The sequence below is a fragment of the Anser anser genome (genome assembly GCF_964211835.1).
Source record: "Anser anser genome assembly, chromosome: 7".
NCBI lineage: Eukaryota > Metazoa > Chordata > Aves > Anseriformes > Anatidae > Anser > Anser anser.
The window spans coordinates 10,348,908-10,370,105 of NC_139727.1; the positions used below are offsets into that span (position 1 = coordinate 10,348,908).

Below are 21,198 nucleotides of genomic sequence, written 5' to 3' on the forward strand. Positions count from 1 at the left end.
TTTGTTGAGAATTCCACCACCTCTGTTCTTCCTGCTCTACCTCTGCTCCAAGCTCACTGCAGTGTCATCTTTCTTCTCCGTATAACGTATCCAGCACTCTGTACCAAGCATTCAAATGGAATCAGCAGCTCACTTATTTAGGTCTAGTAGGCAGGGAGTGACTAAATGGCTTTGCCTGTCCAAAGCAATTTGTTCCACACCTCTGTGTACCCATATGGATACAGAGATGCTATTTTTGTTCTCTTGGTAATCTTTTATACTTTCATTAAGCAACATAACCGTAAAAAGTGCAAAGTCTGTTTGTTATGTTAAGACAGCTGGAATTTGCTGGTTGTATTGCCTGCTAACATATAACATTTCAAAGGGTAAGAGTCTTCACAATGCATCTGGCATATTGTGTCTACTAGTAATGATAGAAGAGAACAAATTAATTCCTGTTCTATGCTAGGAACAAGGCTACGTGTGAGTGTAAAAATCAGTCATTATGATGTTTTCTTTCACAGATCTCTCTGTTCAAGGATTTCAATGGTAAATACAGTAATCAAAATGTCTGGACTCTAAGCCATTTGGTGTGCATGTATGTTGCATCCTCTGTCTCCATTGGTAATGTATAATTTTTTCACCCTTAGGTCGGAAGGTTAAAAAAGTCTGCTGTTCAAAACTAGCCAAAGTCAACAAAAAGGCAAATAAAGGTAACAATATACTACATTTTAATTGTAGTAATTAAACAATCATTATAGATAAAAATTCATATGATGTAACAGATTTTTCCGTACACGTGAGTATGGAAATCTGAAATGCTGCCTTCTGCTGCAAACCCAGTAATACCTGACTTTACTTGTCCCCTGTTAGACTGTCCTTGGTTCGCTGAGTACTCGAGCCTGCTTACTGTAACTGCCTCCTGTCCCAAGCTGCAGCCAAACCTTTTTTAGGTCAAGGAATGATGTTTGTTTCCGTACAGTGTCCACCTGTCTGCTGCATGCAACTGCTTGTCTGTTACAGATCAGCTTATATGATAATGCTTGATCTGAGTGTGTTTTGATTCTTACTGAGACACAAACATAAAAGCTTAGGCCTAACACAGCAACTGCCCAAAGCTAAAGATAGCAGAGTTTTCTTTCATATTCAGTTCTGGACTGGCAATGCACAGTGTTCACTCGGTTTGGTATTATTATAGTTATTACTTCCTTGTTGCGGTCTACAGCTTCCTCACGAGGGGCAGTGGAGGGGCAGGTGCTGATCTGTTCTCTTTAGTGACCAGCAATAGGGCCCGCGGGAATGGTGTCAAGCTGCAGCAGGGGAGGTTCAGGCCGGACGTCAGGAAGAGGTTCTGCACTGAGAGGGTGGTCACACACTGGAACAGGCTCCCCAGGGAAGTAGTCACGGCACCAAGCCTGTCGGAGTTTAAGAAGCATTTGGACTGTGCACTTAGTAACATGGTCTGAATTTTTGGGTAGACCTGTGTGGTGCCAGGAGTTGGACTCAATGATCCTTGTGGGTCCCTTCCAACTCGGGATATTCTATGATTCTGTGATTATTATTATTAATTATCAGGAGATTTCCAGGTCACTTGTGCTTTCACATTGCTTTCTTTTCTAGGGGAACATGACTTGCTTTACACAGTCTGCAGGCAAGCATACTAACTGCTTCTCAGTGTTACTCCACTCTGCTCTCTGTGCTAGGCATATGCCTAGGGGAAGTTGCAAAGCCGCTCAGAGGTGTGGCCGAAGGAAGGGGGATAGTTTAACCCTACTGGCTACTTATCTTTGAGGCAACCTCCCTGCTTTCCTAGATCTTTGGCCTTCTACCATAAAGAATTACTGTCGCAGAAAGCAAATGTTTCAAACTAGTGTCAGCTTGGGGCTTCTCAGGAAAGCTGGTGAGTGTGATGATAGTAAGGGGACAACACTGTGTAATACAACTAGGTGTGCAATGTGTTGGCTGTGGGACTTGAGCTCTGGAGTAGTACTGTCTGAAGACATCTGCTTTGTGGAAGCTTCCTGCAAAAGCAGCAGGATTTGTACTTCCAGTGACTGAGCTCCCCGTACAGGAAAAAAAGGTTGTAAGTAATGTGTGGTCTCCAGCAATGTAATGAAGAAAAAATATTGCTGTTACATCCCCCCCCCCCTTTTTTCTGCCCCCTCCAGATCACTGATAATCTAAGCCTGGCCATATAAATGGTTCAGCTTCTGGTATTAATGTTTTGTCCCATTCTACATACTTCCAATTAAGCATCCCTTTCAATTTTCTCTTTCCATCTTTGTTTTACAGGTATGCCTTCCAAGACGGCTCCAATGCAAATAAAAAAATACTGCAAGCCTTGTGCTCAGCCAGACCCTCTGCGGATTCCTGGACCCCTTCCGCAGTTAAAATAAGACTGAGCAGGGTGAAGAAGAGCATCTGCCTGCCAGCACATCTCACAGTGCTTCACTTGGTTGAGGGTCTTCCTTTCACAGATAGGGCCTGAATGTATGCTACTCTTATTTTAGTCGGGAAGGGCTTCAGTCAGTAATGCTTACTCAGTCCCCCAGGCTCCTTCATCTTGTTAACATTAACCTGGCATCTAAAGAGCCAGGTAAAGCTGTCTGGCTGCTACTGGATTTTTTCAGTTGCATGTTCCTCTGTACCAAACAGGGATTTAGCTCCTCAAACAAGACAGAGGAGAGCTGGCTGTATCACTTTGGATTGCATTTTTAGATGGGGAAGGGTTGAAGTTACTGTTTCTAGTTATCAGTATATATATATTTAACCTTTTATATGAATAACTTCTTTTATATAGACAAATGGATTTTCTTTGTAGCTAGGCACATGATGAATTTGTTCCTTGCTCTCAGTGCTTAAAATCCACTTGGAAGTGGATTTCTATCAAGTGAGAATGAACTTATGATTTAGAAAGGGCTGAGAAACTAGATTCAAATAGTTGGGAAGGACCAGAGGACCAGATTCAAGTACAGTGGCAAGCTTTTTAATGTCTGGGGTGGGGGACAAACGACACCTATTCTTTAACTTCCCAGAAGAATGTCATCAGGTGGTTATTAAAAGGCATACTGGAAAGGTGTAAGGCTAGTCAGATTTTTTTTTCCTCCTGAATCCAGAAGGCAATTGTTCTTTCAAGGCACTTGAGTTGTGTGATCACCTCAATAAACAAAACTCACTGGAGTATGAAATTAAACAAATGTTAAGAATAATATCAAAGGGCTGAATAAAAGAGAAACAGAAATGCTCCCTGCTAATATCATTAGCAGTTACTGGGGTCTTTTCTCTGGTATTTCCTGTCCTTTTTCTAGCTGTCTCCTGCATATGCTGCTATTTCTATGCCTGGGGTGAGTCCTTAACCCAGAATTAATTGGAGGTTTATGAATTTGGCTTTCCTTCTAATGAATGTGACAAGGTGTGGAAAGCTTTTTCTGCTCTTGGGCAAATATCACTTTGAAAATAGTAATTTTGCCCTCAATACTCAGAGTAATGCTATTTCCCTAAGGTAATTTCCTGTATGATAAAGATGGTCTCAGTGCCCTTTAGTAATCTGGGGGAGTTGAATGGGGATGGTCGTATGCCTGGTGTAACCACCTTCAGGCAAATCTGTTTCCCATGAGTCAAATTAATGGGCACTTATATATGGCTGTGCTTTCTCATTGTTAGTGTTTCTATTGTACTGAACAATTGAAGCAATTTCTGGGTCTCCTATGTGCTTGTTATTACTTTATTTTCTTACTGCTCATGTGATTAGATCTGACCCTCAACTTCCTAGTTTTGAGCTGACCATGCATAGCATTTTCATACCAAGGATAAAAAGGATCCTCCAATCCTCACAAGATCTGAGCCAAGAGGTTGGTGAATGAGCTGTTTGATAATTCTGCTGCTGATCGCTGGGCAAACATTTATTTTTGTCTTTTGTAGCTCACAGAAAGTATCTCAGGAATATGAACGATGAGTAGATGTGAAAAGTATTTTGGATATTAAATGTTTGCAGCAGGAGTTTATACAGAGTTGTAAACACATGGCTATATCTTACGAAGCATTACTAAGAGGTATGAGGATTCTGTTCTTTAACATGAGCTTAAGCCCATCTGTTTTAAATTTAAAAAATGCTATAAGATTATCTTGGCCCCGCACCCTCCAAACAGTGTGCTCCACACTCTGATCTTCCTTCAGGCAAAATGTTCTCTGACAGCAAAATCATAAAGTCCCAAAGACCATCAACACTATTACAGAAATACTTTGTCTTTGGAGGGATGCAGGGACATCATCTTATGTACTTGAATATTTTTATTCACCTAGTTTCCCAAACTAGCCTCAAGGTAAGGTTGAGGGCTATTCAAATTTAAAAAGTAAGGTACTTCTGTGAGGTCCTAGTCCTGACTGAACAAACTAAAGCAGGATTCCTCAAGCTATTTCACCACTCATTGTGACTGTTGCCCAAACAGGCTCTTTGCCTGGCCTACAAGTATCAGGAGGTCATGCATCAGCCTCCTGCAGGTGCTTCCTCACCAAAATTGGACTTTTATTTCCTGAACTATTTTCCCTGTGTGGTAGAACAGAGCTACCATCTGATCATGGCTTTGTTTACAGGCACCTGTTCTTCATTTTGCTTTTCTTTCACTACTATGTATATTTGTTTGGCATTACCAGAGAAGAAACATATTACTCAGTGGCTTTTCAAAGTACACAAGCTGTATGCTTACATCAAGTAGTAAATTCAGCTTGTCCAAGCTGACAAATGCATTTGTCTGTATCTTGTGGTTTTCTGTGTTTGTTTGCCTGTCAAGCATGAAAATTGCACAGCCTTCAAGTTCCAATAAAGATATTTTGACGTATCTCTGTGTCTGCCAGAATAGATGTTGGATCCTGGTCTGACCTTGTCAACTAAGTGAGCCAGGTGGCCCCTCACTTTATTTGGAGATTAATACCCTCAGCTGATACCAAATCAGTCTGTCTTGTATAGTACTGTGACTCTGAATTGTCAGGGCACAGGAGAAATGATCACCCCTGGCAGGGAGAATGTGGGGGTGCAGGCAGTTTGTGGGTTTTTCCTTCAAAGTGCATATTAGAAGGCATAATTTGTATAAATAACATATAATTTTATGGCCCCTGAAAGTGTAATGGGGCTCTTGCTGTTGGCTCTTCAGCCTTCTAGACTGTCTGGCCCACAACTGATGCAAGGGTCTGGGTGTAGCTGAATTCAGGATTTTTAGCTCTGGAGAATTTCTGTTAATCTGAAGAATGGGCCACTCACAACTTTTTGTGATTGCATCTACTAAGGAAAACCAAAATCCTGTATGGACAATGTCACTGCAGATAATAAAGTCATCTGACACATGAAAACAGAGGGACAAACCTTTGCCCTTGCAGATTTGCATACTCTTATGAAGAAACGCTTGCTGGAGCTGAGTGGAAGACTCCTGGTGATTTAAGTGTTTGTTGAATCAAGTCTGAAAATCTGTTGTTTGATTCAGTTTTGTCCAGCAACTGCAACCTCCTAGGCAGATTTAGCAGTGTTGCCAGATGGTGAATGCAGATTGGATTCTACCTACTTTTGACTCAAGTATGCTTAAAGAAGAGTTGGGCTTAAGTTTATCCACGACTTTCTTCTTCTCAGTTAAGGTGAGAGGAAGACGTTCTTACACATCAGTCTTTTTTTTTTGCATCAAATGAGCTTTTCCTCATTAGATCTGAGCAGTTGTCTCTGCCACTGCTAACTTCTCTGTAGGATTCATCAAGCATTTATTTGTTTAAATGCTGGTGGGGAACAAGGAGCTCTACATTAAGTAACGTTCATGAGAGTGTTGATTCCAATCCATGTGTGCCTTTGGTTCCCAGTAGCCATTTAGCATGATAAGACTTATGGCAGGCATTGGATGGTTGTCAAAGTTGCTTTCTAGCCCATAACAGTCATCATACTTTCCTTTAATCTTTGAGCAGGCCGTGGAGAAATTCACCAAAATTGTTTCTGTTCTGAGTCTCTGCTAGAAAGAGTGTCTGGGTGTGGATTTGTCCAAGCCATCCTTCAGCCCTTCAGTTACTCCTTGTTTATCTGTTTCAGAGACATGGCTATGAATATTTTCAGGTGTTGGGGATTTAATTCCATATTTTCAGGTTGATGGTCCACAAGGGAATGACTAAGGCCAGAGATTTGCTATAGGATAAGCACCTTACTGTCTCAGTGCCATCTGGTCAGTCTCTGAAAGCATGATCAGAGAAATCAGGTCACTTCGTGCCTGTTGAGAGATCCTGAACTGAACATGACTTGTCTGTCTTGTGCTGCCTGGCACACTCACAAAAATCCCTGTAATTGCAAGACACTGTCAAACCAACAGTTCAGTTTGACGACAGTCAGACTCAAACTGCATCTGGCATGTTAAGTTTGAGAGCTGTTTAGTTGCAGCTGGCAGTACAGCACAGATGCTCACAGGAGAGAATTTAGACCTTACATAGGAGGCATTCAATACCATACATGTGGAAGTCCGTGTGCACAAAAATGCGTGCTCAACAGATGATTGTGATCAACTGTCTGCAACAAGGCACATGTACAACCTTCTAGCTATGTTATCACATTTGTGATAAATGTAGCACACTCAAAGCAACTAATAGATCTTGGTTAATAAGATCAAACAATAATCCAAATGCTAAACAGCAGTAGGGTTTCCCTCAGCTGACGGGCAAGATGACATTTAAGATCTGTCAGTGGCAGAAGAGTGCTTTTCTGATGGATTCTATGATGTTTGGTCATCAGCACTGATCCCAATCTTACAATCAAATCCTAGATGCTCTTAGAATCAGATCCTTGGCATTCTAAACTGGAGTGCACTGGAAAATACTGTCTTTGCTAGGCAGGTTCTCAAGACAAAGCTTCCCATTTGTCTTGTTGCAGCACCCCATGGCATATGGCTGGCTGTGTGGTGTGTTCGCTGAGTAATGCTAAAACCCATTTGTATCCCAGAATTTTGCCTAAGACATAGCTACGCCTGAGAAGAAAGATGTTTTCATGAAAAAAAAAATTAAAAAAAATGTGGAGAAGTCCATCTGTTTACAGATGCTATCAGAGAAACACAGCAGTGTGCAGCAGTATCTGCAAGTCCCTCATTAAAGCATTCCCTTTGCTTTACTAACTTCTCAGTTATCAACTTTTCATTACTTGGGAAAAAAATTATGACAGTTGTCACTGGCCTCTTGTCTTGAAGTTGTTTGAATATACCAAGGTTAAACACTTAAGCATCTTCCTTTGTCTTAGTAAGCAGTACTAGTGTATATTTAACTTCAGTAAAAATCTTCAGATGAGTGGATGATGAAAGAAAAAGTATTTGAGTTGAAGTTACATCTAGCAAAGGACTATATGCGGTTGATATTAGCCTTTTTTCTGTTTGCAGACATAATTTTACAGTTTCCGAGGACTTCCTCACTGACTGGCCTCACCAACTGGAAAAGTCATCTTTTATCTCTTTGGGCTCATAGTCACCCACCCGTTCTTTATTTGTGTGGGATCTTACCTCAGAATGGTTTTGCTGTCTGAATTTCCTCAAGTTTTTTCCTCGTGCTGAGCTATTATTATTTGACACCATTAATTTCTGTCCATGAGACCAAAAGAACTGCACGTTGTCAATAAGATGACGTAAAATGGTGCATTTACTATTTCCAGGCATCAGTTTTTGTACCAAGAACAGTTTCTGTTACAGGACTTGAGCATCTCTGTTTCAAGGCACCATATAATCGTCTCAAAGTCATGGGATGAGTAGGGATTTTTCTGCTATTTAATTTGTATTTCAGCCTTCACTGCAATAACTTGGGATCAACGTAATCTCAGTTATCAAATGTGGAAATCTGTTCCTAGATATTTTATTTATTCCTCAAATTAACATCTGTTGTTGAGATTGTTGCTATATAGTTCTATTGATTTTACTAATAGGTTGTAAAAAAAAAAGTGATAACCACAGTACTTTGAGATAAAGTACTTGAAGGTGTGGGAGGAAAAGGTAAGAGCACAGGGCTTTTAGGTAGAGCTAGTAAGTATGAAGAGCCAACCTCTGGCCTCTAGCCAGGGTTAACTACTTGCCTTGAAAACTCCAAGAACCAATATACTTAGAGGACTACTTACTGTCTGAAATCTCTCCAGCCAAAGGCTAGATAATTACCAGAAAGTATACGTGGGAATGGAGTGATAGTTACGTGTGTTTTTGAGGTAAGGTGTATTGCTTCAAAGTTGAGTATTTAGGCCTCTTCTAATAGATGTAAAAATTGTTGAAATATACCTTGTTTTCTCATCTTTCAGGTTAAGAACAAGCACTGCTTTGATGTAAGACTCTGGTTGCTCAGATTACTTCTTGTTAGCAATGGAAGGTGAAGGCTGAGGTGACCCCTGGCCAGCTGGATCTCCCAGACCCTAACAAGGTAGGTACTTCAGCACATGGTCTGTTTCAAGGGTTGCTGAGCTGTGGGATTCCGCACTGAGCACAGTGAAGGCACATACCAGCGTTCCCACCAGCAGGTCACAGGCAGACCTATCTACAACCGTGGTGCTACACATTTACCTGAGTAAAATCCAGGCACTGTCCCAGCTGCTGTGGCTGAGTTGTTCTTGCGGTCTAGAAATGTTTTCTAGCCAGGGCTGTAGTTCAGCTGTGGTCTTTGTGTTTGTGCATTTCCTATAGTAAGCAGCAGACTTTGGTTATGTGTGGCAGTGAAAGAAATATATTTAACTTTCATAAATCCTCTGATTCAGCCTGCCTTGTAAGCAGGGCATCTATACAGTGATGTCCTTGGTGTGCACACCAGCCAGAAGATTTATGGAGCAAACATAAGCATTTCCTTGTTCTGCCTTGACAAGTTTTGTTATTTTTCTCAGCCACACTGAGTAAACTATAAAATTTTGATTCATTCATTATTCACACCCTAACTGCACAAACTCAGATGTATCTACATTTTTTACAGGCGAAACAATGAAGAATTGTAGTTCTTCCACAAATAACTTGGACTGTCTGTCTGCTGCTAAATGGCATCCTTCACACAGATCTGTCATGCTCCATGGCACCACATCTATCAGTGATCATGCTGCTGAAGTGAATATAGGCTATCTAAATATACCTGGATATTCTAGGGACTAATTGTTCTTTTTTTATCCCTGTCAAAACAAAATGAGGAGAGCGATATGTAGCTTGGAAAAGATCATGGTTACTGAATTGTAAATGGATTTTTCAGTGGTCTTCAAGAGCCTCTAAGCTACTAAAATGGCTTAGCAGGAACTTTAGACATGACAATTGTTCCCCTTTCCCCAGTTATCTACAGTGGCATTTTTGCAAACACAAACACCCTTCGGCAGACTGCAGCCAGGAGGAGCTGTATCTGAGATGAAGTACTGGGAGTGTTGCTTCCTCTTCCCAGGAATTCACACACAGTGAATGACTATAATTCGTGATAAATTATGTAGGCAAGTGTCTGTGAGGTTTTTTCCTTGGGGATGAAAGTACAGTCTCATTATGCCTGCGTTTATGTATCTGGGGGAAAAAAAATGTTGGGAAGCATTTTGATTTCTGTTTGAAGTCACTGTGGAAATGCTAACACTGCTGGATGTTTGGTGCCTTTTCTCCCTCTGTTTTCCTTCCATTGTCATTTCTTGGTTCCTTTGGAGATGCAGACCTCCCAGCTGTGGTTCCCTCATAGCAGCATCGTATAGAACTGTAGCATGGAATTAACTGTTTTGTGGTATGCAAAACAGAAGGACTGTCTGATCGCACAGAATAGAATTGATCTGTTTTTAAGACTACTTTGTTTGTCCTACGGAGCCCTGGGTACTGCCTGTCCCTAAACCAGTACCTCCTACCTTGGTGTGTTTTCCCTGCTACCTGGCTAGCTTTTGTTGGTTCCTGATGCAGTACAGTGAGTTCTCAAACTTTCTAAAGTTTGTGCCAAGCAGAAATGCTATCAGATGTCCAGTAAGTAGGGGCCTGCAGAGAATGAAAACTGGTTCTATTTAGATGTATGTATAGAGTTTGGCATTTAAAACAGCCCCCCAGAAAGAGAAGATTCTGTTCTGACTCAACCATATCGGTCAGTTTGTGGAGACAGGCAAATCTGTCATTATTTGTACCTTCTGAAATACTGACCATACATAACCTCCATAACCTGATCTTGGTCTGTGCATGCTTGGACAACACAAGTATTTCCTCCTCCAAGTTCTGGCTTGTAACCTCAGTAAGAACACATTGCTGTCAGTTACTGGAACAAGACTTCGAGCTTCCTTCCTTTACCTTTTCAGTAGCAGTGAACACACGTAAATGGTTTTACTGCAGGCAGACTTCCAGCTTTGGTTCCTTATAAATACGTTTATAGAAAAAAGGTCTCGCCCTCAGATTAGGTCAGGATTATAAAGACATTATCACAGGTGTGAGGTTGTGTACCTGCTCTCTTAGACTTGCTATCCATTTGGAAAATATGGGAAGTTTCTTGCTATATTTATTACTTTATATGTCAAATGTATATGGGATACATCAAAATAACCTGAACTTCTTACAGGAAGTGGCTAATTTGTCCTGGCACCGGGGAGGATTGGAGTTTGGTGATCACAGCCAAGGTCTCAAATTACCATGGTCTAAAGCATGTATCTGATTAGATTTAACTACCATAAAGGCAGGACTGTTTGTCTTTTGTTATTCATACTATGAAACGCTAGTGTGAGTGGCTCAGGTTCCTTTGCTGCAAGGTCCCTGTGCACTTCCCATGGTTTCTTTCAGCAGCCAGACAAAAATTTGGTGCTGTGCCAGGAGAATGCAAAGCTGGTTAATGTAGACTTCTTTGCTGCTGAAAACAGTCATCAGAAATAGTTATCAACACTTGTTCCTGGATTTCCAGCACCATCACTTGTACTCTGTAGTAATGGATGTTGGTGGAGAGTGGTGATGCCCCGATCTAAATTATCTCTGTCCTTTGGGGGTGGATTTTGAGGGGGAGAAATGATGTGGTTTGAACAGGCAAGATTTTTTAGCGTTGCTTTGTGTGTGGTGGGAGCTGCACGTTTAACTTTCTCAACTATCTGCTTACCATCTCTGCTGAGACAAAGAGCCCTCATACCACCTGCTCGGGTCCCAGCCAGAGAGCAAAACATCCAAGCAGCAAAGGGCATCTGTTACACTTGCTTTTCCTTAGCACGTTCTGCTGCTGTTAATACCTTTGGAGAACAGCTTGAAGAACTCTCACTTGTGCTGTGCTGTGGGACTTGCTAGTGAACTGACCCTTCAGTGTGCAAGAAATGGCCCAGCTGTGGTCACAGCTGTGTGAAACTCAGGGCTGTTAGGGTGTCGACCTCACCTGCTGTGCGTGTCACCGGCCCACCCTTCTCCACTTCCTCTGCTTTCAAAGCCAAGAACTCTCCTATCACATCTAAAGATGTGAAAATAGGGAGGATTTTAAAAAAGGTCTTGAAAATGACTTAGGCTCCATTTGTCTTCTTCTCAGCTATTTCATCGAGCAATTCTAAGTGAATCACTCTCTGTAAAATGCCTCCAGAAATCACTGGTAACTCCCACAGCTCCTCATCGCATCTGATTCAGGGACTGGAAGCCAGTGTAACTTGGACTCTTTCTGCACATGCTAATGTTTGCGTGAAGTGCGCAGTGCTTTTATGTTGAATTTATTTACACACACGCACAAAATGCAAAATATTCCTTTCCAGGATAACCCTTAATGTTGTATGCAGCCAGCATAGGAGGACAAGCATAGGAAAAAGAGTAGCTGGAGCATTTCTTACATGAATGTGGACTTCATTACTTAGCAAAACTGTCCAGAGTTTATAACGGGGGTTAACTCAAATGGAGGTAGGCATAAAATCTGAAGACTGTACATAGTTAATATAAAGCAAAGTGAGGCAGCAGATTATAATTTAATCTTTTATTCTTTAATTTTATTTTTCTCTCATTCTTAAATTCTGTACGTATGTAAGCACCCGAAGACTGATTGAAAGGCAACTCAGTGAAAACCTCACATTGATATGCCAAGCAGGCACGCCCCAGGTCGGCGGCAGTGAGATGATTGCTCTGAGGTGGAAGGGCCACCCACGACACAGAAAGCATAATTTATCTCTGTGCCTGCTCGGTCTTTGCCCTCCGCTCAGGCTGCCAGCACAGGTGGCAGTGAGTGCCAGCTGGGTGCTTCTGACCGAGAGATGCACTTGCTTTTTGCCAGCTGTAAACTGGCCACCTCCTGCTCCCACAGGTACCACTGAGCTCAGCATTGGTATTGCCGCATAGTGTGAGGGGTTGTGGGCCTGTGCTATATTTCTTTCCAAGTTAAGGCCATTGGAAGCAGCTGTTCCCAGTGTCCTCTGCTACTCTGTCTCTTACCCTGGTCTTGCACACCAGCACCCATGGAGAGCACAACTGTACCCTCCTCTTGTACCCTAGGTTCTTGAAAGCTCAAAAAGATAAGAGGGCAGGAGCTGGCAGGGGCTTGTATGTGGTTAGTTTTTTTTCTGGATGATTTTAATAAAAGTTCAGGTTGTCCAACAAACGCTTGTAGATACTGCTGATCAGTGACCCAAACCCAGAACTTGTGTTCTGAAAATTTTGAACCTTTCTAGATTTGTTTTCCTACTGAGAAGTAAACAAACAAAACAGCTTGGGAAACAGACTGGTTCGGATCAGACGGGTACATTTCATTCTCCTATTTTGATTTTCGCTACTCAGTACTCTAAAAATATATGAAATGGAAGGTTTGTTCAACATAGAGTGGGATCCTGCCATTCCTGCAAACATTACTCTCCTGAAACTCTCTCCTGCTCCCTTTCTTCCCAAAGCATAGATTGATCGATATCAGCCTGGTTCCTTGTACTAGCTTAAAGCAAGAATATTTTCTGACAGGAAAAAATATTATCTGATTGTTGCTACCCAGCTGTATTATCTTTATGTGTATAAAAACGTATTAGCTGTGTTTTCAAATTCTTCAGGATTTAAGAGCTCAAACTCATTGCAATTCAGGACAAACAAGACATTTTGCTTCCTTGGAGATACAGGCCCTACAGATTTAGATCCCATGGGGATGCATGCAGGGGAACAGACAGCTACTAACTTTGGCAAGGGTTCACCATCACTTTTCCTATGAAAACATTGCAGTAAAAGGTGTGTTATCAATTCCAGATTGAGGTGGCAGGTGAGAGGAAATTTAAGTGCTATTTATGTTGCTTTTGGGGCACCATACAAAGGTGGTTTTTTTAATTTTTATCAGTGCTTCAGTATTACTGTTGACAGTGGTGCGGCTTAGTTAAATCTGTAACAGGCTTAGATTTGTGTCTTCTTTTATGTGTATCCCTTCCCACACAGTTTTCAGCTTTGGGTCACCATATCGTGAATTTAAATACACTGATAATACACATTTGTATTTCTTAGCTGCCTGCTGCAGGTTGCACTGAGCTTTACAAAACCACTGTTGAAGTCACACATTGGTTTGATGTGGAGATCTTGCTGCTGTGTAAGAGTAGCCATATGGAGTCACACAACAGGTCTGATCTTGTAAGAGGGAGTTAGGAAAGGAGTAAGATGACAAAGGCAGAGCCATTGTGTTTTTTTCCCACTGGTTTAACTTTCAAGCTTCTGGCAGGCAGTAATTTAGTGCTGTACTGAGCCAGGATTTGTATCTGTATTGTCGTGGTTGCTGCTCACTGATGTACCTAGTCTTCATGAATCTGTCTAAAATATTCTGGATCTTTTCTAGGCTTTTGCTCTTTGTGCCATTCTCTGTCAAGTTCAACCGTGGATGGTGAGTTCTGCTAATATTTTTCATGAAATTTTAAATTCTGCCTTTCTGGGAGCCTTACAGTTGACGTGTTTGGCCAGCAGAAATGTCCCAGGAGCACCATAGGCGCACAGAGTTACGTGGAGCACACATACTCGGCGTGGCCAAGGGGCACTGCGGGCATAGGGTTGGCCTCTGGTCATCAGAAGGCCCTGGGGGTTCAGCAGCACCATCAGGTCCTCCTGCAGTGCCCTGCAAGAAGCAGCAGCTCTGCTGCAGCCCTCCCTGCAGGGACAGGGCAGCCCAGCCACTGGAGCCGGCACCAGTCCTGGCTGCAGCCAGCACCGGTGTAAATCCTTCCTATGTGCCAGGAAGAAAGGGTAACTCCTGTTACATTGAACAGTACTGCAATGGGGAACTCTGGTTCATTTCTTAAGTGTTTCTTTCAGGAACACTGACAATTAAAAAGAAAACAGAACCAAGCACTCCGATAACACAGCATTAAAGGGCAAGTGCTTTTCCTCAGGTCAACAGCTAAACCGCTGTGTAAAGATGCTCCTGACTGGAGGTATTACCACTGATCAAGTTCCTTGTAAGCATCCCAAAGCTTTTGCTGTGAACAAATTCCTAGGCTGGCTGTTTCTTTAGCTCTCTAATTTATTGGATGATAAAGTTTTGAATTAGTGGAGACACCTTTTATGTGCAGAAAACCAGAACAAGGTGGTGCAGAAAAGCTACTGTATGAAGTTTTTTCCATGAGATGTTTTTCGTGTGTTGGTTAAAAAATGCTTGCTGAATGTAGAAGATATTATCAGAAACGCATGCATTTTGATGAGGCCAGCTTGCAAAAGGAACATTTGACTTCTGCATTTTTAGTATGTAATTTTGTCTGTTTTCGGCTATCATAAATGTAATTGTTTCCTTTAAAACAGCAACAAAGATATTTACTCTTTACTGCTAGTGTTATATTTTCTTTTTCTGTAGTTTCTCACAATTACCAAATCTAAAGTAAAGAGAAACCTCTTCTAGCTCTCAAAAATAGAAGACTGGCTTAGAGCATTAAAGATAGAGTTCAGAAAGAAAACACCTTTCAGATTTACCTTCTCTCTGACTTTTGCATTTGGACAGCATAAATACGGAGCTAACAGCTGAACCTGTGAGAGTTGCACTGATTCCTCCAAATCTTGTCTTAGAAACGAGTCCCACAGCTCCCTGCAAAGCAATTGGTCTAATTAGGTGGTAGGAAGGAGCTTCTTTAAATTCCTCAGAAATTAAGACGTGTCATCCGCTTAACATCTTAGCATCTGTTACTGCCTCTTGCACATTTCTCCACTACAGCAGTCTGAAGGACACTTTCCTGGACCTTTGAGAAAAATAAATAAATAAATAAATAAATAAACCCCTTGAAACAGAGAAGAAATTAGCCCTTTCTTCGGTGGGATGAAGCATGTAAGGCATTTCACCCCCTCCTTATTCCTCAGTTTGGTGCACGTGTGCCTGGGTGAGTACAATAATCACTTTAAATAAAAATATAGGAGGATACGGGCATAACCTTAAATCCTGTAGTAATCCTTACTGATGTGGTCATGTTGTCCTGAAATATTTTCCGTGGCAGCTGCTGATCCCTGTGAATTGATACCCTCTGTGCTTATATATTTGTACTTTTATTTCAAACGGGCTATTTTGAATCTCTTACAGTCAGTCAGTAGACAGACAACTAACATGCTTTTTGTTTTGTTTTGTTTTTTAAACTTTGCTGTTGTCTGGCAGCAAGTAAGTAACAATTTAATTGCTAATTGCTCCTGCAGTAGGCATAATATTAAGGCAGAATGTGTTTAGAATACTGTGTGAAGTACCAAGGCACTGGGAAAGTTTCAGATTCGTGTGTGTAGCATAGGGGAGAGGCATACAGTCATTGCAAGCTGAAAAGGTTAATTTTGCAATGAAAATGTCTGGATCTGATTGAGATTTCTTAGAGATCCTGCTACTTGATTTGTTTCTGGTAGTGGTTTTTTATATGCTCTCTTTCTCTTTTTGCTGCTGTGTGAATTTTGGCACAGTAGCATGCAGAAGTAACTTTATTTAAAATATCTGTACAGATACAATTCAGAAAGTCCACTGCAGCAACTGGATATCTTATGTGCTCGTAGTATTCCCAAAACAGTTCTTGTTTACTGAGAGTCAGTTAACAAAGCTAGATAACTGCCACCAGTGAAATGCTTTTCTTTGGCTTCTGTTTTGTTTTGATTGCAGTTCAGGCAAATTATGCCCCCTATTTCTTTGATAATGGAGCCGGAAGCACAAACGGGAACATGGCACTTCTGAGCCTTTCGGAGGACACACCTGTTGGTTAGTATTAACATGGATATGTTTAAATTGTGAAACTGGAGCTGTTTGCTCTTTTGATTAGCAACATACATTTTGTCACAGGCATTGTTATATACTGTGGGTTTGCATGTTTTTTTCTCAAGCGTTTAATTGGTCTCAATTTAAAATGACATGTTTGAATTTAAAGCATGAAATTTAGCTCCCCTTTTCTTGGTCCATGAATCTATTAACAGAATCAGAGCACAGACCTTTGGGGTCTTCTCATCAATTCTGTAAATGTTTATAAGAAGGTATAGTTGCTAATAATTTTATCAGCCTTGATAAAAGCAAGCTATACGTTGAAAAGTAACAGAAGCATGATTTTCTTTAAAGTTATCGCATTTTTCATGTTTACAGTACAAATGGTAGAAAATGTTTCTACTCGGAGTGAAAATTGCTTTGTCTAAATAAGTGATTTAAAAAAAAAACAGATACAGTTTTGTTTTACTGAAAATAAGAAAACTGGTACATTTTTCAACTTTGAATATTTTGTGGCAGGTGTATTTATGCTTTTTTGACAACAACAACAACAAAAAAGATGATTTATAATCAACATTTTCCTTGGGGAAAGAATAAGTTCCTAACATCTAAAAAATTTAATGTAAAATATATCACAGTGATGAAGACTACCTTTTTTCCAAATGTAATGCTGAGGTTTTGTTTAGTATTTGCCACGGGTTGTCTGTAACTGTTGCAGGTAAAGAAAAGTATTTAGCCATTGCAAACTGAGCACCAAAACACCCATTTATTATCAGCCTTGTGTGAAGAGGAGAGAGATGCATGGAGGGGTGTACCCCAAAACCTCCCCTCCCAGGTCTTAGGCAGTGTGCTGAGGGTGAGGGCAGGATCCAGAGGGCACAGTCTCCTCTGGAAGTCCAACGCTGCTGCCTTCGTCATCCTAAACATGACCATGGCACTCCTTGCTTGGAGAAGTGGCTGCTTGGGGTTTGCTCCAAACCTCTATTTCTGGCCCAGTGGTGTAAATGCCAGCCACGATCCATGCTGAGCATGTTGGGGGGTGAGGAGGGGAGTGGTTGGGAAGCAGTGACTTCTTTTGCTGTTCAACCAGAAAGGAGGAGGGGGAGAAAGCAGCACATAGCGTAGAAATGACGCATCTAGCGGATTAACTTGAGGCGAGCTTGCTTATGATGCAGCAGGGCTTCACTATAAGCTCAGTCAAGCTGAAGTGGAAACCTCAGCTGAAGGCCGACAGTGTTGTAATGGCACATGCAAAAGCCAGAGGCAGACCAAGAGGCTGTGATTAGCGCCGTACCTTTGCCCGGCTTCATCTGCAAGCCACGCTTGCTCTACCTTAGCAATGAGGACAGCTCTGCTTGGTGCCGGAGCAAGGATGGCCCATGGAACTGCTTGTCTGTTAGTGTAGATAAGGCTTGTAATGCTGGATACTTGCTGAAACAAAATGGGACCCCTGATCCAGTTTGTTTGGGGTGACGTTTGCCATTGCCACCCCTCAAACCACAGGCAGTACAACTCACTTGCCTCCTGACTGCCATCCCCTGGTGTGGTGCCAGCTCGCAGGCATTTACAGAGCATCCGCCTCTCCCTGCCGCTGCTGGGGGCCGCCAGCCACCTGCGTGGAGATGGGGAGCTGAAGGTGGCACTAAGCTGCAGCACAGTCAGAAATGTCCCTCCTAGCAGGACTGTAGTGCCACAGTTCCACTCAGGTGACAGCACTCCCTGCAGCAGTGGATTGTATCAGTGATTTTCTAGTGCTGGGACACCGTGCAGCTGGTCTGGGGCTGCAGGTGGGCAGAAAAGGAGCATGTGTGTGCCTAGATAGCAGAGCGGCAGTGCGAGGGCTCGGAGGCTGTGTTAGTATACGTGCAGCTAGCCTGAGCAAGGATAGGCACATACACACTGGGCTTTTACGTGTGCTTTGGTAACACAGCAACCAGGCTAGGTGCACAGAGCTCCCCGGGGTGTTTATGCTTTGGTTGCAGCTGTGGTAAAGCTCAAGCTGCTCCATCTGTCGGGCCGCTGTTTCTCATGCTTGCTGGCTTTGGCCAGAGTGTGTTTACATTGGCTAGCTTCTACTTCTAGTCTGCTTTATAAATGTACTTTAAAAGACAAGAGAGAAGCAACCTGTGGTTTAAATCTCGAAAGGTGCTACCAAAAGTGTTTTGCTGAGGTGAAGGATCTGGAGTTGCTGAGTTCAGACTTTTGCAAAGGACCTAGAGAAGCCTTTGCCAAAGCAAAATAAGAGCTTGCTTTTGAGGAGTCCCTGTGTGCTGGCTTTGCCATGCAGCTGCAAGTATTTTTTTTGGCCTGTAGTTCTCAGGGCACCTTGCCTAGAAGCTCTGAGTACCGCAGGATCCTCTCTGCTGAAAGCACTTGAGGAAATGCCCTTGGGACACGGCTACTTGGGGCTTGCTCAACGCAAACAGCTGCTGCTGCTACCCACAGCCCACGTCAGCACAGGCACTCCTCAGGGATGGTTTGGCAGTGGGCTCAAAGAGCAGAGCATGAACAGCACTGGTACTTCGGTGCTGTGGTGCCCGCTGGGCTTTTGGCTTTGCTCTTTGTGAGGGGTCTCATGCTGTTGCTGTTGCTCTTCGTCCCTCTGCCTTGTTCTTTCTCTGGAAGGAGGGGAAGGATTCTGGTCTCCCATGTCCATGTACAGTCCCAAGCATCCACGCTCCAGCAGGCATCTTTCAGTCCTGAGCAGGATGATCAGTGACAGCAGGGGCATTAAAACCTTTGTAGGTTTGCTTCTGAATGGCTTCATTCAGCATTGGTTTAGGTGCTGCAGAACAGGGTGGGTTGGCGTTTGGTCTTCTCTGTGCTTACTCAGAAGCTGGAGCATAGGCAGGAAACGCTTTCTTGGCTGTGCCTCAGCAGCAGCCAGTGTCTGATGTGAGCAATGCCATCAACAGCAGCTTTAATAAGCCTCCAGGAATTTTATAGTCTTTGGCACTGCTAGGATGACAAGCAGTTGGCAGTGTTGTGTATTAGTTAAGATCCCCAGCATCTGTAGGCAGGGGGCATGCGATATTCCAGAGCACCAAAAGGAGATGATGGTTTCTCTGTGTGACTGTAGAAAGTGAAATTGAAGTGATACAGCTGCAAGAAGGCATCAAATTCAAGAAAAACACATTTTCATGCTCAAACCGTCTTTTACTTGACCTTCGTTTGCCCTCTGGTATTTTGCCTACTTGCAGGTAGTTGTGGTCTATCAAGTTACATACATTGTGACATAAGTTATCATAAAGAAAGCAATTGCTATTACTGTGTGAAAGTCTGAAATTGCCTGTGCATTTCCAGATCTCATTTAAAGCTGCAGAGCATGAGACAATGTAAGAAGGGCCAGAACAGCAGCCCCTTCCAGCAGCAGATATAAAAATGGGAAAAGTTAGGAACTGAGATAGCAGTTGTGGTTTGTGGGACTGTCCCACAGCGCAGGTGGGGTTGTTCAGGGATGAGCTCTTTGCAAAGAGCTCTCTTTGTACATATAAAATGTACCTGTGCCACTAATCAAGGTTTTATGGCATGTGTGAGATGTTATTTCAGGTTGTTTTCCTCATCTTACCTCATTAATCCTGTAAGCCCTCACAGTTGGACGTTGACAAGACTTGCAAAGCAAGGGATTGATGCATACTCGTAAGGCCTAAGTTCATTACTTTCTCAAAGCCCAAGCATCATGTCTGGAGATTTTTGCATGCCTTTCATGCTTGCATTTATTTCTGTTTTCCCCCATGCCCCACGTATACACTGCCTCCCCATTAAAAGCCGATTTGTGGTGGCACTTTGTGATCAAAGCCCCCAGCTGCCTGCCACCTGACTGACCACCTCAGATCCCTCTGTCCTGCAAGCCTCCCAAGTTGTTCCTGCAGGCTCCTGATCTGGTTTCTTCCATCACTCATGGCTGGCTGTGGAGGCCTGTCTTGTCCTCTCTGGTATCCATCATTCCTCCTGTTTCTATTACCCTGATCCAACTGATGGTCCCCTAGCAGGCAAGAGTTCCTGCTGTTGTTCCTGGGCCTTCCTTCAGTGCTCAGAAATCGCCCCCTGGCACTGTGCTGTCTGTGTTTTTGTATTTGTATCACAAATATAGTAGCTGAACCCTGCCCACAATTCATTTCCTGCCCCCGTCACAAAAAATATCTGAGTGAAAGAATTAGCATGCTTCTCTTTTAGATAACAATTGTTTGCTGACTACGCAAACAAACGTGGACCAATTAGCCCAAGTTTTGTCTTGACATCTAGAGACCCACCATGGCCTCACATTCAGATTACTCCAAAAAGGGTAAATTTTCTGAAGGTGCAAAAATATTCAGCTCTTTGCAAAAACTAAAAGCCACAAATTTTCCCTAAGAAAATTAGGAGCTCCCAGAACAAATTTGTTAAATGCAGCCAGCCTTCTACGTCACTGTAGCAGAGGTAACACTACACAAAATGGCGTGCTTGCTGCTGTACCCCAGTCTCCCCACCACAGGGTCTCAGCTGTGGGGCTTCGGGCTGCTCCTCCGTGGTCTTGTCTCTGCTTTGCCAGCCACCACAGTGTGCTGGGGGCACTCGGGAGGCAGCAGGAGCTGGTAGCAAGTGGGTATGGAGCAGATTTTTGGGTAGTCTTGGTGTCAGTCCATGTCATCCGGGAGCTCTGATTTCCTTGGGGTGACCTCACAGTCTAAAACTGGCATCTGGGGGCTTTGTGTTAGTTGTTCATTGCCTCTTCTAGTGGGGAGATAGATGGGCATTTGGCTGAGACGGGTGGAGAACAGGCGAATAACCCCAGGCGAGATGGTATTCGCTGTGACACTGGGAGCACAAGTGTCCTGTCCTGGGAGCATGGCCATGTACATCCCTCTCAGCATCTTGTTAACAGATGTCAGCTGTGGTGGCAAAGGAAGACGGGGAGCGAACATGAGTCCAAAATGTGCCTGGCCTGTTTAACTTGGCAGGGAGGGGATTTGTTTGCAGAGCATTACATAGCAGAGAGGGAGTGCGTGTCTTCAGCGAGAGGGCAGAAACAGCCTCAGAGCACGCAGACAGAGGCTGGCTGCGAATAAATTTGCTAGAAATGAAGTAAAGTGGAGAAATAATGTCAGGGGACAGCCATTCAGCCTGAGTAGCAGGAGCAAAGAGCAAATCGCTTTT

The 21,198-nt window shown here is 42.9% G+C and overlaps 1 protein-coding gene across 2 annotated transcripts in view; it reads left to right on the forward strand.

Moving 5' to 3' along the window:
• CDHR1 (cadherin related family member 1) overlaps positions 1–21,198 on the forward strand; it is a 76,488-nt gene that overhangs the window by 15,116 nt on the left and 40,174 nt on the right. For both annotated transcript variants that reach the window (XM_083845327.1, XM_083845328.1), the window contains 5 exons: positions 630–692; positions 2,272–8,385; positions 13,696–13,740; positions 15,055–15,217; positions 15,970–16,065. In XM_083845327.1, the coding sequence (XP_083701453.1) occupies positions 15,157–15,217; positions 15,970–16,065 (157 nt within the window). In that variant the 5' untranslated portion in view covers positions 630–692; positions 2,272–8,385; positions 13,696–13,740; positions 15,055–15,156. The remainder of the gene's footprint in view (positions 1–629; positions 693–2,271; positions 8,386–13,695; positions 13,741–15,054; positions 15,218–15,969; positions 16,066–21,198) is intronic.